At 34.0% G+C, this 18,640-nt stretch overlaps 1 protein-coding gene and 1 long non-coding RNA gene across 3 annotated transcripts; both read left to right on the plus strand.

Moving 5' to 3' along the window:
* Window positions 1-842: 842 nt before the first annotated feature.
* Window positions 843-8,561, plus strand: LOC141599061 (uncharacterized). Of its 2 annotated transcripts, none has more exons than XM_074418947.1 (10): window positions 843-1,185; window positions 2,581-2,626; window positions 3,182-3,234; window positions 3,826-3,973; window positions 4,423-4,475; window positions 4,590-4,997; window positions 6,001-6,495; window positions 6,844-7,056; window positions 7,650-7,823; window positions 8,247-8,561. In XM_074418947.1, exons 2-10 carry the CDS (start codon window positions 2,599-2,601, stop codon window positions 8,343-8,345), a joined length of 1,671 nt encoding a protein of 556 aa, XP_074275048.1. In that variant the 5' UTR covers window positions 843-1,185; window positions 2,581-2,598; the 3' UTR covers window positions 8,346-8,561. The 2 variants fall into 2 exon arrangements, with proteins under 2 accessions (XP_074275048.1, XP_074275049.1); XM_074418948.1 differs by having other exon boundaries at window positions 992-1,185; window positions 4,590-4,988.
* A 298-nt stretch (window positions 8,562-8,859) lies between these two features.
* On the plus strand, window positions 8,860-12,298 carry LOC141602414 (uncharacterized). The gene is made up of 2 exons (XR_012524435.1): window positions 8,860-9,272; window positions 11,806-12,298. It is a non-coding gene; the product is annotated as an uncharacterized LOC141602414 (long non-coding RNA).
* The last annotated feature ends 6,342 nt before the right edge of the window (window positions 12,299-18,640 follow it).

The following is an 18,640-nucleotide window of genomic DNA, read 5'->3' on the forward strand; positions in this document are numbered from 1 at the left end:
TAAAATCATGGGAAGTAGAATTCCCACATGATTTTACTTCCTCCGTCATGTGGGAAGTCACTTACCATGCCCCTTGGTCATTGGAAGTTCCCACGTGAATTAACTTCCCACTACAAATCAAACACTTTTTGCAAATTCACATAAATTGGAAATTCATAAAGTTCCTAGGAACTTTAATTCCCTTGTGGCAACCAACACAAGCCCATAGTTGTTGCAATACACATTTTTCCTTTTTTTTTTTTTAACTAATAGAGGGTATAATTATCACTGCTAACCTGTGAGTAGAGTTCGACAACCGTGCGAGTTGGCCCCGTCCCGCCCAACCGGGCCTTCTAATTCCCAGCCCGCTGACCCGCTCTCATGGCCCGCTCAACCCGCTACCCAAGCCGGGTCGGGCCTAGGCCCAATCACCCCCATCCCACACCGCCCAAGCCTGCCTAACATGCCTCCTTTTCTGCCCATTTTACCTAACATGCCTGGTTCAGGGCCATCACTCCCCCAGTCCAGCCCATACCCCAACAACCCGCAGTATTGGCTCGGACTCCCCATCTACCAACCCACCCGGTGTTCTGCCCGGCCCGGCCATGTTGAACCGGGCCGAAGTCCAACTCTACCTGTGAGCATATGGAGCATATTAGTAAAAGATATAATTCTCACGTTGCTCATAGTCATCCCGGGTTAACAGTTTTAATTTTTATAAGTGAAATCTAAAAAATACGGTTCAAAAAATAGATATACTCAACTTATTTATATCATATTTTTACAAACCGAAATTAATTTTAATTTTAAGGCGTATATTAGATATATAGTTTCCCATAAAACTTGGAATATAGACTAGAAGTGGAACAACACACATAATCAAACACACTTTCCAAAACCTTCCAAACACATACGAGTACACCACAGTCCACAACTCCCAAGTTAACACCACACAACACAAGTTCACAACACACATGAAACATCTAATCTAATCTGACGGGTCAAACTACATAAACAAAAACCTCAAAATTCCCAAAAACCGTTGGATTAAAACTCTGAAGGGTTTTAGACTCCACTTTTATCTTCTTTACACATAAACGGTCACTGCCATCTTAACCGCCTTCATAAAAACTGCTCTTTTTTTCAGCAGTGTTCCAAATACAGATCTTCTGATAATTATTTACTGATTTATCAGAATTTATCCAGGTTTGTTCACTTTATTTGTATGTATATCCCTGTTTTCTTACTATTTTTGTTGAATTTAGGTTGCATATTGGGTAAAGACTAACTATTATACTTGACCCGTTTTAAGTTTTAGACGGATATTGTCGTTTTAAAGAAGAATTTGTGAAAACTCAATAAGCCAAGGTTGTTTTGCCAATGTTTTTGATACCCTTTTCTAGAATTTGGATTTCTCAATCTGGGTTTCAATCTTTTTCTAATTTTATTGAGAAAGTTTTGATATTTATCAGTTACTATTATTGTTGTTCTTGGTGTTTTATTAATGTGTTAATTAATTTTGATAGAGATTCTTGGTAATTTTTTTTTTTTTGGGATTGTCATTTGTTACTGTTTTGTTGTGTACTCAAGATTTGTAATTATCATAGTTGACTCGTTTTAAATTCAAGGCGGATATTGACGTCTTAAACAAGAATTTGTGAAACTTAATAAACCAAGGTTGTTATGTCAAAGTTTTTGATACCCTTTTCCAGGATTTGAATTTCTCAATCTGGGTTTCAATCTTTTTCTAATTTAGTTGACAAAGTTTTGATTTTTAGCAGTTGCAATTGTTTTTTCTAATGTTTAGTTAATGTAGAAATTAATTTTGATATAGAGATTCTTGGTATTTTTTTGTTTTGTTTTGGGGTTTGTGATTTATTACTGTATAGTTGTGTTGTCGTGTTCAAATTCATTGATAGTAAAGATTTGTAATTTCTGGGATTTTTTTTTCTAATTTTGTCATATTGTTTAATCAATTGTTATTTAAATTAATCTTTTTCTAATTTGGTTGACAAAGTTTTGATTTTTATTAGACACCATTGTTGTTCTTAATCTTTAATTAACGTAGTTACTCTAGATAAAGAGATTTTGGGTGATTTTTTTCTTATGTGTGTGTGATTTGTTACTGTTTTTCTGTGTTGTTCAAATTCATTGGTATGAAAGATTTGTTATTGCTGTTTTTTCGAGTCACATATATTGTTTAAGACGGCAATATCCGTCTTGAATGGTGCTGTGTAATGTCACCTTGTATAGCAATTGGTTATTAATTGGTATTCTTAAATTCTACGTACTATGAGTCTATGACTGTCAAAAGAAAGAATCTTTTACTTTCTTTGGCCAGTGATAGAATTTATCCCTCCTATTGCCCTTCCACTGTCTTCCCTTTTTAGCTGTACTGTTTTGAATGAATTTGATTTCGTAAACACAAATTATCGTGTGAGACCGTTGCATGGCTTTATAGTGCCTGTGCACTTCATTTAATGTTAACAATTTTTGTGTTAATGTGTTGGAAAGAGAGATTGAGTTTGAGTTAGTTGTAGGTTGTATGATTATTCAATTGCTTATTTTCTCAATAATTTTGCAAACTTTTGTGGATTTTAGGTGTTATTTGGAGGAAGCATGGTTTCCAGAAACCCCGCTGAGAAATGTATCCTTTAGAATGACGCTTTTTCCTTTAATGCTGACGATTGTTTGCTTCACCGTTAAAATTTCGTTGTAATATCCTATAGCTTCTTTTGCGTGGCCTTTGGCAATGTTTGTTCAAGTACACAGCTTCTTTAGTGTATGACAGAGTCTTTTCAAGGTTATGATGGTCAACTGGTGAAGGAAGGACGCAAGCAGAGTTCGTGGTTGTGGTAATTTGTTTTAAAAAGATGGTAAAGGTGGAGTAAAGAATGCAGAGTAAAGTGTGATAAAATGTTACAGATATAAATCAATTTAACTTGTAACGGGGTTGTTACAATCCGTGATTTTCTTGCCGTTGCCTTTTATTATAGAGATCTCAAATTTTGCATTAGATAACAATAGCAATTCCCATGAAAGTTCAATAGTGTCCAATAGTGTCGTTGAAATTGCATGTAAGGCTTTTATTTTCTTAAGATCACGACGCATGTGAAACATTGGTAAGTTAATTACCACCACTTATGCTCTTTACGAACATCATTTCTTTGATCTTGTTCTTTCTTTACTCTGACAACTTCAGCGAATGGAGTGGATTCTGGTTTGATCCTTCCTAATTCCGCAGAGCAGGCTGTGGTATGTCATTATCTCTCTATATGTTACTTCAAAGTCCACAAAAAGTGCAGCTTGTGTTTTTTTTTTTCTTTTGCAACATTAGTAGAGTCTATGAGGTTGCTCGACTTTTGGTATACAGATTGCTGAAATTATATGTACGGAGTAACATTTATTTGCGAATTAAGAGAACTGTTCTTGGAGTATTGGTTTGTTTTACAGACTAAACTAGAGCATAGAAACACAATTGACGAGTGATTGGTAAATTGCTGTAAAGAAAGGTTGTGCTTGTCAACTGTTTAGTGTATCATTTGTCATTAGCCTCAAACGTAAGGTCACGTGCAAGGATTTTTTTTGACCAAGTAGCGCATCTTATACTCCATATACTGAGAAATGTTGGTATCTGTTTTATGTGGATTTTTTTACGCCAGGGAAATGAATTAAATGTTTGAGCTGCTGTAGGGCTCGATTGAATACCTTTTGGGTATGAGATGCTTGGGTGAGGAAAGAATTAAATGACGAACTAACATTTTTCAATTAAATTTCGATTGGTAAGAAGATGCCGTTAGGTGAAAATAGTGCATTATAATCTGCTGAAATTGTTTTATTTTATAGACTGTTCCCGGAAATGGGGTTCATTTGGATGCCACATCGTCCCCTCAGAATGCTGCCTCCGGCATCATAAGGCAGATTGACCAAGAGTCTGCTTCAGCACACGATGCTCATAATCCAGCTGCTAACTATTACAATTATTATTACCCAGGTATACTTGGGCACTTCTTGCAATCATTTCATCACAATTTCCTTTGTATTTTTAATTTTTTATAATTTCATCTTCCATGATTACTTGCAAAAATGCAATGGTTATGACATTTGTCTTTGTCGATAAATTATGTGCTTGACATTGCTACATCGATATTAACAAGTTCTCTTGAGATGATTGTCTGGGACGAGCAGCTGATACTGCTAATTAGAGTTAAGGAAGTGATAAACCATACAATGAGTCATTCATAAAATTAATTTTTACAAACAATTTTTATTTCTTAAATTTCTATTCTATCCAGGCTTGTCAGATATAATTTCTGCATTACTTTTTTCATTCATTGTTACGTCTTTACATCTAATTTTTTCCTGACGTGCTTATCTTGATGTTCTGCTCGTTTATGTTGTCGTGGCTCCGGAATTCTTTTGACTATTTTTACCTCTTTACAGGTTACAATGCTTCATTTAGCCAATCCAATGACGGCAGAGATCATCAAAATATGGTATGCATAGGAACTGTATATGTTTAATTTATTCCATTAATTGATGCTCCAAGTTAATTTCTCATGACAATCTATGGTTTTAAGTTTTTAATAAATCTTTCTCTTGTGGTTCAGGGAGCACAAGCAGATCAAAACTCAGTAGCTTATTACTATAATCCTTATGCTGGCGGGAGCTACGTGGGTGCTGATGGTTCTGTAAGCCAGCCGTATTATACGTCAACAGGATATGTCCAAAATACTGTCACTTACGGGGCAGAAGCTACTCCTTGTTATTCATGGGATCAAAATTCTGTTGCAAATTCTTCAAATGGGTCAAATACTACCCAAGGGACTGTCAGGTCTAATCCTCCTCCTGCTCAAACAAGCAGGTCGAATGGCATAAAGCCGTCGCAATTGTATGGCTCTTTAAATACTAAACCGTCAGTGGTAACCTCGAATTCAAAGTCACGCCCTTCAGTTGCTCCTTCAAATTATTCAAATTATTCGAATTATTCGAATTATTCTCAGTCCAGGGTGAACAAGGTTTGCCCTTGCCTCTTTTCTTAATCATTTTCACTTGTTGACATACAAGGTTGTGTTGTGCTCGTTACTTCTATTTGAAAGTAGAAATCTTGTAGTTGGCTCATAAATTCACACACAATTGTTCTTCTAGAAAAAGAAGTATTGAATCCTTTGGGAAAAGAATGCATACGAATCTAAGGGAAAACCGTTGTTGACATATAATGTGAATACTGAATAGGTGAACTTAAAAGTTAAGAGACTATCTTGGAACTTACCAAGGCGTCGTGTGTGAGTTGTCTATGCATTAGCTACCACACTTGTGTCTGCTCAAGTGATGGGACTCGATATTCTTTTCAACTCTGAAGTGTTTTTTTGCATTCTTCGTTGGCGAGGGACGTGGCTTTTACATTTTCGTCTTGCACATGTTTGTTTCAGTTTGGTCCTAATTTGAAGTGTGTTGTTAGTGACCATATGACATATGCTAACAGGATCTCTGTATAATTAAATAATCCGTAATACCATTCAACAACAACAACAACATTACCCCAGTGCCTCAATGGCTCCCGCAAATTGCGGGGTAAGGGGGGGTCGGATGTACGCAGCCTTACCCTTGTGTTAGCAACACAAAGAGGCTGTTTCCGAATGACCCAAGATGAACATTGCGTCGAGAACTGCATCGAAGGACCGCTACTTCACAAAAGAAAGAAGAGCAGCCACTTTAGTGAGCCATTTTGATTTATTCCATTATAATCCATAACCAAAGAGTAATAAGTCTTTGGCTCCATTGGAAATATGGAAAAACATTATAATCCATAACCAAAGAGTAATAATCCGTAATACCATCTCCATCACAAATTTTTTTCCCCATTCACGGATGGAGAAAGTTCAAAATCATGATACTGTGGAGCATATGTTTCGATCAACGCGGTTGACTTTCATGTGTGTCCGGATTCTAGAATATTGTTTCTGCTAGTATTATGTTTACCATGCTCCAACTGAGGGATCTCCTTGTGACATTACTCAGGCAGGCTCATATTATCCAGCAAATTGCTATACAAATGCTTTCCATCAGGCAGGGAACTGCCAGCAATTATCTTACCAGAGACACAGCTCGTATGGAAATCATGGTGCAATGGGCTACAGCCCTAATGTCAGGACTTGGAGTGGTAATGATAAGCTGAGGTCGAACCGAAAAAGCGAGTTTGAAACATCCACTGAACTTACATGTGGTCCTCGGGTCAACAGCCGAAGTCTCTCTGACTCATCTGAAAAAGAATCTCAAACTCCTGCTGTTAATAAGATGAAAAAATACAACTCGGCTGATTTCCAGATTGAATATGAGGCTGCAAAGTGTTACATCATCAAATCATATAGTGAAGATGATGTTCACAAGTCCATTAAGTATGATGTATGGTCAAGTACTGCCAGTGGAAATAAGAAGCTCGATGCAGCGTTCCATGATGCCGAAGTGAAAGCCAATGAAACGGGCAAACAATGTCCAGTGTTTCTCTTCTTCTCGGTAAGTGACAATGACTCTTCTATGTATAAAACAAGATAATCCGTGGTTGGATGATCAATAAATGTCTTAGATTATTGCTGCAATGCATTATCTCACACGCGTTGAACTTCTGTTAATCAACTGAAGTATGCGCTTACTTGACCCATACACTAATGCCTTATTTAAATGGCTTCATTATCGTGAAACAGAGAAAATGTAGCGTGCCATTGTCTTACTTCTTTATATTCTAAAGACAATTTCTGAAGTGGACTTGCTACATTATCCTTTTTAAACGGCTATTGAATATCAATCTGTTTGTGTGAATTCCTTCTTGCAACTGACTGAGCGAGCTTGTGGTTGTAATTCCAGGTTAATGGAAGTGGCCAGTTTGTTGGTGTGGCGGAGATGGTAGGTAAAGTGGATTTCAACAAGACAATGGATTTCTGGCAGATGGACAAATGGTGTGGATTTTTCCCAGTGAAATGGCATATAGTGAAAGATGTCCCTAATAATCAGCTGAGGCACATCATCCTTGAAAACAACGACAATAGGCCCGTTACTTACACTAGGGATACTCAGGAGGTGATTAAGTTCTACCTCTCTCCTTCTCGGCATTCTTTGTTGCATTTTCCGCTAAACTCCATGCCTTGACTGTGTCTGCATTAAATGATACTTACGTAATCATCTATTCTGCAACATTAGTACTGTTTGACTTGCTAGTTTCTGAAACTATCAACAACTTCTTTCTTGACGAGTCTCTCTGGAATAACCTTCAGTTGAAATATGGTCCTGGGCACTCGGACCGTCTGATTTGCAGAATTATTTTTTAATATGAAATCTAGATTTTTTTTGCTGAGATAATTTGTATAATCAACAAACTATCAACCCGTATGATTTATAGTGTTAACTGGACCAAAAATGTAACCATGGTGTGGGACTATTTCCGTCACAAAATTTCAAACTTGGGATGATTTTCATACAACTTACAAGATGCGGTCCTCCTCAGAAGACGGCAAAAATGTTGAATCAGTTATCTTACTTTTTTTTGCTGGTTTATAGCATGCCGGACTGACAAGCCAATCTGGCTGGCATGTAAAAATGTAAAATCGTTATAGCTTTTTTTTTTGTGCGCTTTTAGTATTAATGCTGTAATTATCTTTCTTACAATCGTTTAGGTTGGGCTGAAGCAAGCATCAGAAATGCTGAAGATCTTCAAGAGTTATAAATCAAAGACATGTCTTCTTGATGACTTCGACTTCTATGAGAATCGAGAGAAAGCACTTAAAATGGGAAGAATTAACAAATCAAGTTCCCATCCTACAGATAGATATGGAAATAAAGACCTTCCTGTAAGTCTACGTGCTATCTCATTTAATCGCCTGTTAAATGTTTTCAATTTTCTCGCTGTTTGCTGTTAGTAATTTGATACAATGATACTCCTCCCATTTCAGTAGTTAGTTCACTTGTTTAATCCTCTCGTACGGGTCGCGGTTGTGTGATTTCAGACATCATTCTAAATCGATGCCCATGGAAGACAACATAAAGAGTGTTTTCAAATGACCGTGATGTCAGATGGGGTCGATAGGCTACTTTTTTTTTTTTTTTTTTTTTTTTTTTTTTTAGAAAGGAGTGGAATTACTTTAGTGAGTCAGATATCGTGAATTCTTGATATTACGCCTTTCGTTTCTAAATGATATGAATTGGAAATGACTTCACTATATCGTTGTTTATGTAATATCGTTAATAATATATGCGCCAATGATTGATTGCAGAAGGGAAGAGGGGGTGAAGAAGTGAGCTCAGTCTCGGCTCTTGTCAAACTTGCCAACAACTTATCCCTCAACGGTGACGACTCCAAAGTTATTTTGTAGTCACATCCTTTGTGCCATCATTTTTTTTTTTGCAGTTTATTTGAGTTTTAGTTTCTCATTTTTATTGCATTTGATTTGATTATTCCTTCAATTTTCGGCTTGTATTAGTATGCTCTTGTAGGTATAGGTTTGCCTTTTCTTCTTGAGGAATACTTGGCTTATTCAGATTGTTTACATTACCTATAAAAGACAATTTGTGAGGTTATTTTTAAGAAATTGTAGCTTATGTCGATATTGAATTGTTGAAAACGGTGTAGATTATAAAACTCTCGTAACTTTTTTAAAAAAATTAATCAACTTGAAAAAATAATGGTGATAAAAACGAAATAAAGGGAGTATTATAAGTATTACAGGTGAAGTAGCGTCATTTCAGTAAACACAAATTCTCATTTGTGACGGAAGCTATCCGTCACAAGCTGAAGACGGGTCGGGTTGATACCACATTATGAGAATATGGATAAAGTTGACCCACTTTGCTAGAAAATAAAATAATAATTGAGAGGACTGATTTGACAATGCAAAATAAACAATAATAAAAAATTTCCTCCTTCCCTATGCAAACAGACGGTTACATTACAATTTGAGATTTTTCATACCCTCTCTCTTCATTCTCTCTAAGAACCCTAATATTCATCCTCAAGATCTGCAAAATCATCTCCATCTTCCCTATCAATCGTAATCATCATCATCATAATCTTATTGCAAACTGGGAAAAAAAAGCCCTTAATTTATGTCTCTCTTCATTCTCTCCAAAAACCCTAATATACTCATCATCAATTCATCACAATGTTATTACAAACTGGAAAAAAAAATCATCTCTCCACATGTTCATCCTCCTCCTCCGCCTTCAATCTTCATCTCCATATTACATCTCCTTTGTACAATCTTCATCCTACAAAAAGGATAACCCCGAAAAAAATATGGAAGGTATTGTGTTTAACATGTTGATTTTATGGTGATATTTTTTATTTAGTTATTTATTGTAAAATATTGTTGGGGTATTTTGTTTAACAAATAATTTGTAAAAAATGGTCACATTTGTTTCATTAAGATTCGTTTTTTTGTCTAATTATTTTTGGAAGATTATCAAAATGTTTGTTTTGTTAACATAAAATCCAAAGAATAAACATGGTAGGAATCTTTTGTGTTTTGATTTATTGGATTTTTTTTTATTTATATTTGATGTGCAGATCTGAGTTATTATGTCAAAAAAATGAGGATTCTATCCAAATCATAGAGGTTTAGAGTTCTAATTTAGATGATGAATTTGCTTTAATTTGTCACTATTGCCCAGGTTGTGTTTTTTTTATTTTTATTTTATTTTGCAACTGAGTTGGTTTAATTCTCTATGCAATGGTAATATTGTACGTACTCTGAGATGCTACCATTTTATTTATGTTTGTTTGGATTTACCTCAAAGTCTCTTATAATGATTACATATATGAATAAATATGGTGACATATGAGGTTGTGTTAAGAATGTTATCACCTTAGTTGATAGATGTAATTATTATACGATTTGTTTGATTTTACCTTAAAGCCTTTAAAATGAAAACATATACGAGTAAAAATGGTGACTTTGGGGATTTTTTGTAGCAGTGTTATCACCTTAGATTGAAATGTAACCATTAAACAATATGTCTGTTTGGATTTGAATGAATTTTATAATGATAACATCTAAGAATAAATATGGTGACATATGGCTTGTGTTAAAAATGTAACCACTTTAGTCTCGAAATGTAATCATGTTTTAAATGTAGCAATATTAGTTAGAATGTTATAATGATAACATCTATGAATAAACATGGTGACATCTGATTTGTGTTAAAAATGTTACCCCCTTACTGTTTTAATTGAAGGTTTTAGTTGATTATGAATATTAACATAAAATAGCGAGCACAAATACGTCTATAAACCGACTTCTACACTAATTTAACGTTGCATAAAATGCGTTTTGAAAAGTTTAAACAGTCAGTCATATATGTTACCATTTTAGTGTACAGTGTGACCACCTTTATGAGTACAGTGTTACCATTTTAACCAAAGTTTTAAATTTGATTGCTCTTGTCATAGGTACTAATCTTTCGGGGTGTTTAGACTAAGATGATATCATTTCTTAATAAAACACCCTTGTTCGATTGTCACCATCGATTATACAATTATCACCATATCAACTTAGTCTAAACATGGTGACATATAAGTGATTGTTGAAAATGTGACCACCATAGCTGAGGAATGTGTCAATGTTATGTTTTAAATTATTCTTAACATGTTAACATAATGGACTAAACATAGTGACATATATGTGATTGTTCAAAATGTGACCACCTTATCAAAGATATGTACCAATAATATTATGTTTTTGGTGTTACAAATTATCCTTAGGATGTTAACATAATATAATGAACATGGTGACTTATATGTGATTGTTGAAAATGTGAGCATGTTTTTGCAAATATGTGACCATGTTTGAGGAAAGTACCAATATTATTAACTTGTTAACATAATTGACTAAACATGGTGACAGATATGTGAATGTGACCACTACCTTATCGGAGATATGTACCTATCTTAGTCGATTATACAATTGTCACCATATTAACATATTTATTAAACATGGTGAATTATATGTGATTGTTGAAAATGTGACCACCTTATCAAAGATATGTACTTATATTTTAGGAACGTACAAATATTATTAACTTGTTAACATAATTGACTAAACATGGTGACATGTATGTGAATGTGACCACCTTATCAGAAATATGTACCTATCTTTGTCTACTATACAATTGTCACCATAATGACTATATATGTGAATGTGATCAACTTCGCACATCTTTTGATTGTGGTGAAAATGTTATTACCTGAATATGCATACAAAGGAGAATGTGTCACAATATTACCATGTTAGTGTGTAAGAACATAAGCTAACATGGTTACATTTGACATATTGTCTTATGTCACTACATTCCTGCATAAATAATGCCACTAATTTGTTGACATTTTTAATACCAATTAAGCATTGTTATTATGGTTACATTTCAGTCTAAGATGATATAATTTTACTAAGGTGGTAACATTTATGGCACACATTCTGTAATGTGGCAAAACATACTTACTAAGATGGTAACAGTTTTAACACAAACTCACATGTCACCATGTTCATTCATATATGTTACCATTATAAGATTCATTTAAATCAAAGAAACTTATTGTACATGGTTACATTTATTGACTTAGATTATAAAATTTTACACAAACTTTCATGTCACCATCTCAATGCATATATGTGTTCATTATAATAAGTCTTTATTCAAATTCAATCACATCTTCTTTGTACAGTTAGATTTTAATGGTATAACTAAGATGGTAACATTCTACCCATTAACGGGTTACATTAAATGTTAATGTGTAAACATCTAAAGTTTATATGCTGATAATGTGTTCATATTTACCAGCAACGAGACATCGGATATGTTAGTGGCACATATGTGTCCCTTAATATGGACGAAGATCAACCAACTATAGAGTTGCGGGCGCCTGCTATTATTGACCTTATACGTTGTACGACAACGGGCGTAATCAACGTAAAAAAAAAAACAAGAACTTGGGAAAGAAGAAGGCTAAGAAAGGGACTGAGATGCGGGCAGCTAACAGTTTCGCGTACAATGTTCTTCCGTGTCTGATATAAAAGGCGCAGAAGGGCATTAGGGTATATGATAACAATCCGACCACATTTTGGGGAAAACGTTTTAGGTAGTACATGTTGTATAGTGATGTAAGGTTGTTATAACATTGTCAGCGTACGTTTCGTAAGCACAAGTGCTCAAATTGTTACCATTTCATTATAGTATATCACTATGTTTAACTAAATATGTTACAATTTCACTCCAGTATGTCACTAGTTTAGCTATGTATGCTATCATTTCGGAAATCATTTCAGAATACCAATATAATTTAATTGGTAACACTATACTCTCTGTGGTAACATTAGAAATTAAAAGAACGAAGTATGTAGTATTTTACTACTGATGTGGTCACGTATTAGTATCTTATATTAACATTATGTTATGTTACTATTTAAAATAAATCTGTTACCAACTAATTACAATTTTATATACATTCTCAAATGGTAACAATGTACTTTCTTATAGTAACATTAGAAATTAAACGAACAATTTTTTGTAGTATTTTAGAACTGAAGGTAATACTACTATAGTCTCGTAAATGATAACATTGTATTCTCTTATGGTCACATACTACTCTTTGAAGTATTTTATAATTTTAGTGATCATATATTCGACAAAAATTAAAACTTTTTTAGATGTTTATGATAACATAGTTACAATTGTTAAGAAAAAATGCACACATTTAAATAGATAATGATGACATTTTATAATTATTAAGGTGGTCACAAAATAAACATTTTATTAGATGTCTGACATCAAGAGGGACTAAAATTCTATTCCAAAATAACATTTCCCCAAACAAACCACCAAGTAATAAACATAAGTTTTATTACAAACTGGCAGTTAAACAGATAATAGTCCATGAATGGCCTGTGCCTTCTTCATTTTTTTCTTGGTAACAACCTTTGGAGGATCTCCAATTTCTTTGTTGTTTGCACCTCCAACTGCTTCGAGATTTGTCTAACGTCGGACTTTGTTTTGTCCACTTTTAAGTCTTCATAGATTTGCATACGAATTTGCGAAATGAGTATGAAACTTTACCATTACTTTACATTAAAAGTGTCCTTCAAACAAAATATATCGTAACATATTTCGACTAATATATGGTAACATTTAAAATATGGTTATATTTCGAGACTTAGGTGATATCGTTTTCATTTGTCGCCATGTTTATTCATAGATGTTACCATCATAACATCCATTCACACATTGTAACTAATACAACAACATTTCATACAAGATTACATTTCGAGACAAAGATGGTAACATTTTCATATGTCACCATGTTTATTTATAAATGTTGTCATTATAATATTCATTCACACATTCTAACTAACATGACAACATTACAAACAGGGTTACATTTCGAGACAAAGATGGTAACATTTTCATCATGTTTATTCATAGATGTTGTCATTATAATATTCGTTCACATATTCTAACTAACATGACAACATTCCAAACAGGGTTACATTTCGATATTAAGGTGGTAACATTTTTAACACAAATCATATGTCACCATGTTTATTCGTAGATGTTGTCGTTATAACATTCATACATATTCTAACTAATGTGACAACAATTAAAAACATGGCTACATTTCGAGTCTAAGATGGTCACATTTTTAACACAATCCATATGTCACGATGTTTATTCTTAGATGTTATCACTATAATATTCATTCAAATCCAAACAAACATATAGTGTAATGGTTACATGTGTTATCACTAGGTACATTTTTTTCAACTAAGGTGGTCACATGTCCAACACTAACATACATGTCACTATGTTTACTCATTTATGTTATCATGTTAAGATTCATTTTAAACTGAAACAAACATTTCTATAATGAGTAAGACACTCAAACATAGATACATTTATCAACTAAGGCGGTCACATTTTTAAAACTAACACATCTGTCACCATCTTGAGTCATTTATGTTAACATGTTAAGATTCATTTTAAACCCAAATAAACATACACATAAATAACAACACACTAAAACATAGGTACATTTCTCACTAAGTTGGTCACATATTCAACACTAACACATATGTCACCATGTTTACTCATTTATGTTGTCTTGTTAAGATTCATTTTAAACCCTAATAAATATTTATATAATGAGCAACATACTTAAACATAGGTACATTTTTCAGTTAAGGTGGTCACATTTTCAACACAAACACATATGTCACCATATTTAGTCATTTATGTTAACATGTTAAGATTCATTTTAAACTCAAATAAACATAAACATAAATTACAACACACACAAACATAGGTACATTTCTCAACTAAGGTTGTCACATATTCAACATTAACACATATGTCACCATGTTTACTCGTTTATGTTATCATGTTAGGATTCATTTTAAACCCAAATAAACATTTATATAATGAGCAACATACTTAAACATAGGTACATTTTTCGCTAAGCTGTTCACATTTTCAACACACGCATATGTCACCATGTTTAGTCATTTATGTTAACGTGTTAAGATTCATTTTAAACTCAAACAAACATAAATATAAATAACAATACACTCAAACGTAGGTACATTTCTCACAAATGTTATCACATTATCATCACTAAGGTGGTTACATTTTTCTCAGGTTATGGCAAAAATATATTCCAAATTACAGTCATACCTCTTCCGCGCATATCGGTCTCTTGCTCTTCTTTTTTGTGCCAGTAGCTAATGACGGCGTTAAGCGCTACTACATGACAAGAAAAATGCATTAGTAGTACGCCACAAATAAATCTATTATTAACCAACAAAAATTGCTAAAGAAAATTTCAAATAAAACTCAGATCTTGAAACTAAGAACTTTTTACAAATAAAACAAAAAATTAGTACACCAAAAAAATTAATAATTAAACCAATGTGAATTTTTTACAAATGATACTGTGAACTAAAATTATAACTCCAAACCTAAATCCACATTTTTTTTTATCAATAACCCAGATCTACAAATCAAAACACAAAAGATTCAAGCTTTTTTAACATAAATCAAACAAAAAACCAATAAAATTATCAACTTTGAGTAAAAATGACATAGATATTTAAACTTTTTGCATAATTAAAAAAAACTCAACACAATAATCAACATTTTACCTTCGATTGGTTTTTTCCAAGCTTCTTTAGATGTGTTTTTTTAGCCATTTTTTATCCATTGTCTTGAGGAATGTATGAGATGAAGATTATGATGGAAATGTTACCACCTTATTTGATGAAGACTTGATGGAGATGAAAATGGTGTTTTTAGAGAGAAAAATTAAATTGGGTTTTAAAAATGGAGATTAAAGTCTAGAGAGTAGAGAGGATGAATATGCTGATCAATAAAAAAATTGAGAGACTCATGAGAGAGGGTAAGGTATAGTGTAGTACCCTGCCACAGACGAAATATTGGGAGCTCCCCATTTTTTTTTTTTTTTTGTTGCTTTTACCAAGACCCCTATGTATATAATAATACCTACACATGCCCCACTAGTATCCATATTAGCTAATATGGTATTGATTTGGCCCGTCTTCACCTTGTGACGGATAGCGTCCGTCACAAGGGAGACTAATTGGTAAACACAAAACCTTGACCCATATTTCACATTAACATGTTCATTACTAGGTTCAAGAGCATTTCCTTTACAATAATTCTTGTATATAATCGTTTTACCAAGCTGTTACTCCCTCCTATTCATTTTAACTCTCCTCATTTTCTTTTTCATCTATTCATATAACTCTTCCCCTTTTCTTATTTAGTAAAGTTTTATACTTATTTTAATCACCTTACCCCACAATAATACCCCACAATACTTATACTTTATTTTATTTTAATCACTTTACCCCACAACAATACTTATTTTAATCATCTTATTCCACAATAATATCTTCCCTCTCTCCAATTACCTTACACCACCATAATACTTTACAATAAAATAACTCTCCCCTTAATTTACGTGCCCTTTTGAAAGGGGAGAGTTAAAATGAATAGGAGGGAGTATTATAAAACCACACAAAATCTCATTTGTGACGGTACGTATCCGTCACTTTGGAGTGACGGATACCATTTCCCCTCACAAATGACCCAAATAGAGGAGAGAGGGAAGCACATGGGGGTGCCCCCACCTTGTCCCCCCTATTCGTTTTGTGAGTGACATTATCCGTCACTTGCTCCGACCCATCTTCAGCAAGACTAATTGATAAAACCAATTGATATTTTATCTAAATACTCCCCATAAAATAACATTTCCAAGAGTTTTTCATGACGAGTATCAAAATGAGTATAAGATTTTTCACCGTTTGATTGTAAAACCATTTTACAGAGAATTACTCATTTACATTTTTTTTTCCTTTTTCTTTTTTATTGTTTGTGATAAGACCATCCCCAAGCAAGGTCAATTGCTTGGTCATGACCTTGCTTGGTTATGGTTAGTGAGTTAATTAAGGTAGTTAATTGGTGACCAAATGAGATAATTTGTGACCAAAGGTCAATTTGTGACCATACTTGAATAAAATTGACCACCTTTGTGACCTCCTATGTGTCCAAATTTGATTGGTGGAACAATTAATAAATAATAAAAATACTACATTTTCAATGCACTGTGTATTTCTGCGTGAAAGTGCTTACTCGATATTTATTAATTGGTTACTCAGAATTAGATGAGTTACTCGGTTTTTATTAATTGGTTACTCGGTATTAGATGAGTTACTTGTATTAATTGGATACTCGACTTGTATTAATTGGTTACTCGGATTTATTTATTAAAATAAGAAACTCGGTTTTAATAATTAGATGAGTTACTCGGTTGTAATTATATTTCAAAATAATTATATTGTCGCATTTGGATTTAAAATTTCAAAATAAAACCGTCAATTAATTATAACCGTTAGATCAAAGTATAGCCGTTGGAATAAAGATAAGCATTTGGATTTTAATTATAACCGTTAGATCAAAATATAACCATTAGATCAAAATATAGCATTTGGATTTTAATTGTTAATGAAATCGTCTAATCACTTTTCAAAATTATAACGTTATTTAATATTTTTTTCCGTAAAGTGTTAGGATAAATAATGTGCAAAATGATATTTACGATAATATATAAATAATATATTTATAAATAATAGATAAATAATATATTTATAAAATGTTAGGATAAATAATTGCAAAAGTAAGAGAGAGAAAAGTGGGGTAGAGAATGTGAAAAATGATTGGTAATGTTGTAAAGTGGATAATGATTGAGTTGATTACCTACGTCGTGACTTTCTGCGTGGGAGGGTGAAAATGGGTCGAGGTTAGTAAGGTGGAATTAAGAGTAAATCGGGTCGTGACCTAATTAGCGTGACCTTTGCTTAGGAATGGTCTAAGATGATTGAGTCAAAGGGAGTATTATAATGAATTAATGACACCGTTCTCTATGATGATGAAGGATCAAAGATTCTTCTCTTTTCATGGTAATAAAGAGGATTAACATATAAACCGAAAGGACATGCACGCATTTTGATGTGAATTAGAAACAATATGTGTTTTTGTTTGTTTTTTTTTTTTTTTTTTTTTTTTTTTTTGGTGCACAAGAGGGGCAGAGCCCCGATACAAGAACGAGATTAACTAGTAACTAGACGAGGTATAGCTACTCCTAAAATGTCTTCACGAAGAACCGAACGGAGGCCGTCCGGAGGATGATCGTAGTAGTTAACATTGGTGCTAGCCGTTACTCCCTCGTTAGCGAGCCAATCAGCTGCCCTATTAGCTTCTCGGAATACATGATCCACTTTAACCACCCAACCTTCTAGCTTGATAAGATTGATGCATTGTTGAACAATGGGACGTAAGCTATTACTCAAGAGCTGTTCTTCATGAATGAAACTAACACAGGTCTTGTTGTCCATATGAACCGAAAGTTTGCGAATTCCCAAGGCGCGAGCTCTTTCCAAACCCACCACTAGGGCGCGCATTTCCGCCCTCATGGAGGTACAAAATCCACCTGAAAAGTTGTACGCACTTAGAAAATCACCCGTCTCATCGCGTAAAATACCCCCGCAGCCGGCAGGACCAGGGTTTCCCTTTGATGCACCATCTGTATTCAACAAAACCCATCCGTGAGGAGGCGTACTCCAGCGAATAAATCGTTCCTCGTGCACAGTACCCGGTAAAGGTATAAAAATGGAGAATGGGTCGAAAGCTTTTCGTGTAATCTCGAATTGTTGTCTTAAGAATCGAATTGGTTCCAATGGATTATCATTAGACCTTCCGAAAGCCACATTATTTCTCCACCGCCATATCCACCAACAATTTATCGCAAATTTCATAGACCAATCATGAGAGGCTAAGGGGATGCTGTTACTAGCATTTTTGGAAATCCAAGTTTTAAAAGGTAGGGTAAAGAAGGAAGGGGAAACGGCACACTCACCCAATTGGTCCCAAAGTTCTCTGGAATAAGGACAGTGGCGAAGGAGATGATCGGTCGACTCGTCTTCTTCGAAGCATCGCGGGCAAATGGGGTCATCATGAATTCCTCTACGAACCCGGTTATAATTGGTCATGAGACGACCGTGTGCAGCTAGCCAAATAAACATACGGAGTCTTTGTTGGACCGGTAGTT

Source organism: Silene latifolia, chromosome 9, assembly GCF_048544455.1.
Source record: "Silene latifolia isolate original U9 population chromosome 9, ASM4854445v1, whole genome shotgun sequence".
Classification (NCBI taxonomy): Eukaryota; Viridiplantae; Streptophyta; class Magnoliopsida; order Caryophyllales; family Caryophyllaceae; genus Silene; species Silene latifolia.

What these genes read in the sequence shown, in the direction of transcription:
- LOC141599061 (XM_074418947.1), top strand. Translation starts at nt 2,599, where the DNA reads ATGGTTTCCAGAAACCCCGCTGAGAAAT. An exon ending in CAGAAACCCCGCTGAGAAAT is followed by an intron (nt 2,627 to 3,181) that starts GTATCCTTTAGA and finishes TGACAACTTCAG; the next exon opens with CGAATGGAGTGGATTCTGGT. An exon ending in ACACTAGGGATACTCAGGAG is followed by an intron (nt 7,057 to 7,649) that starts GTGATTAAGTTC and finishes ACAATCGTTTAG; the next exon opens with GTTGGGCTGAAGCAAGCATC.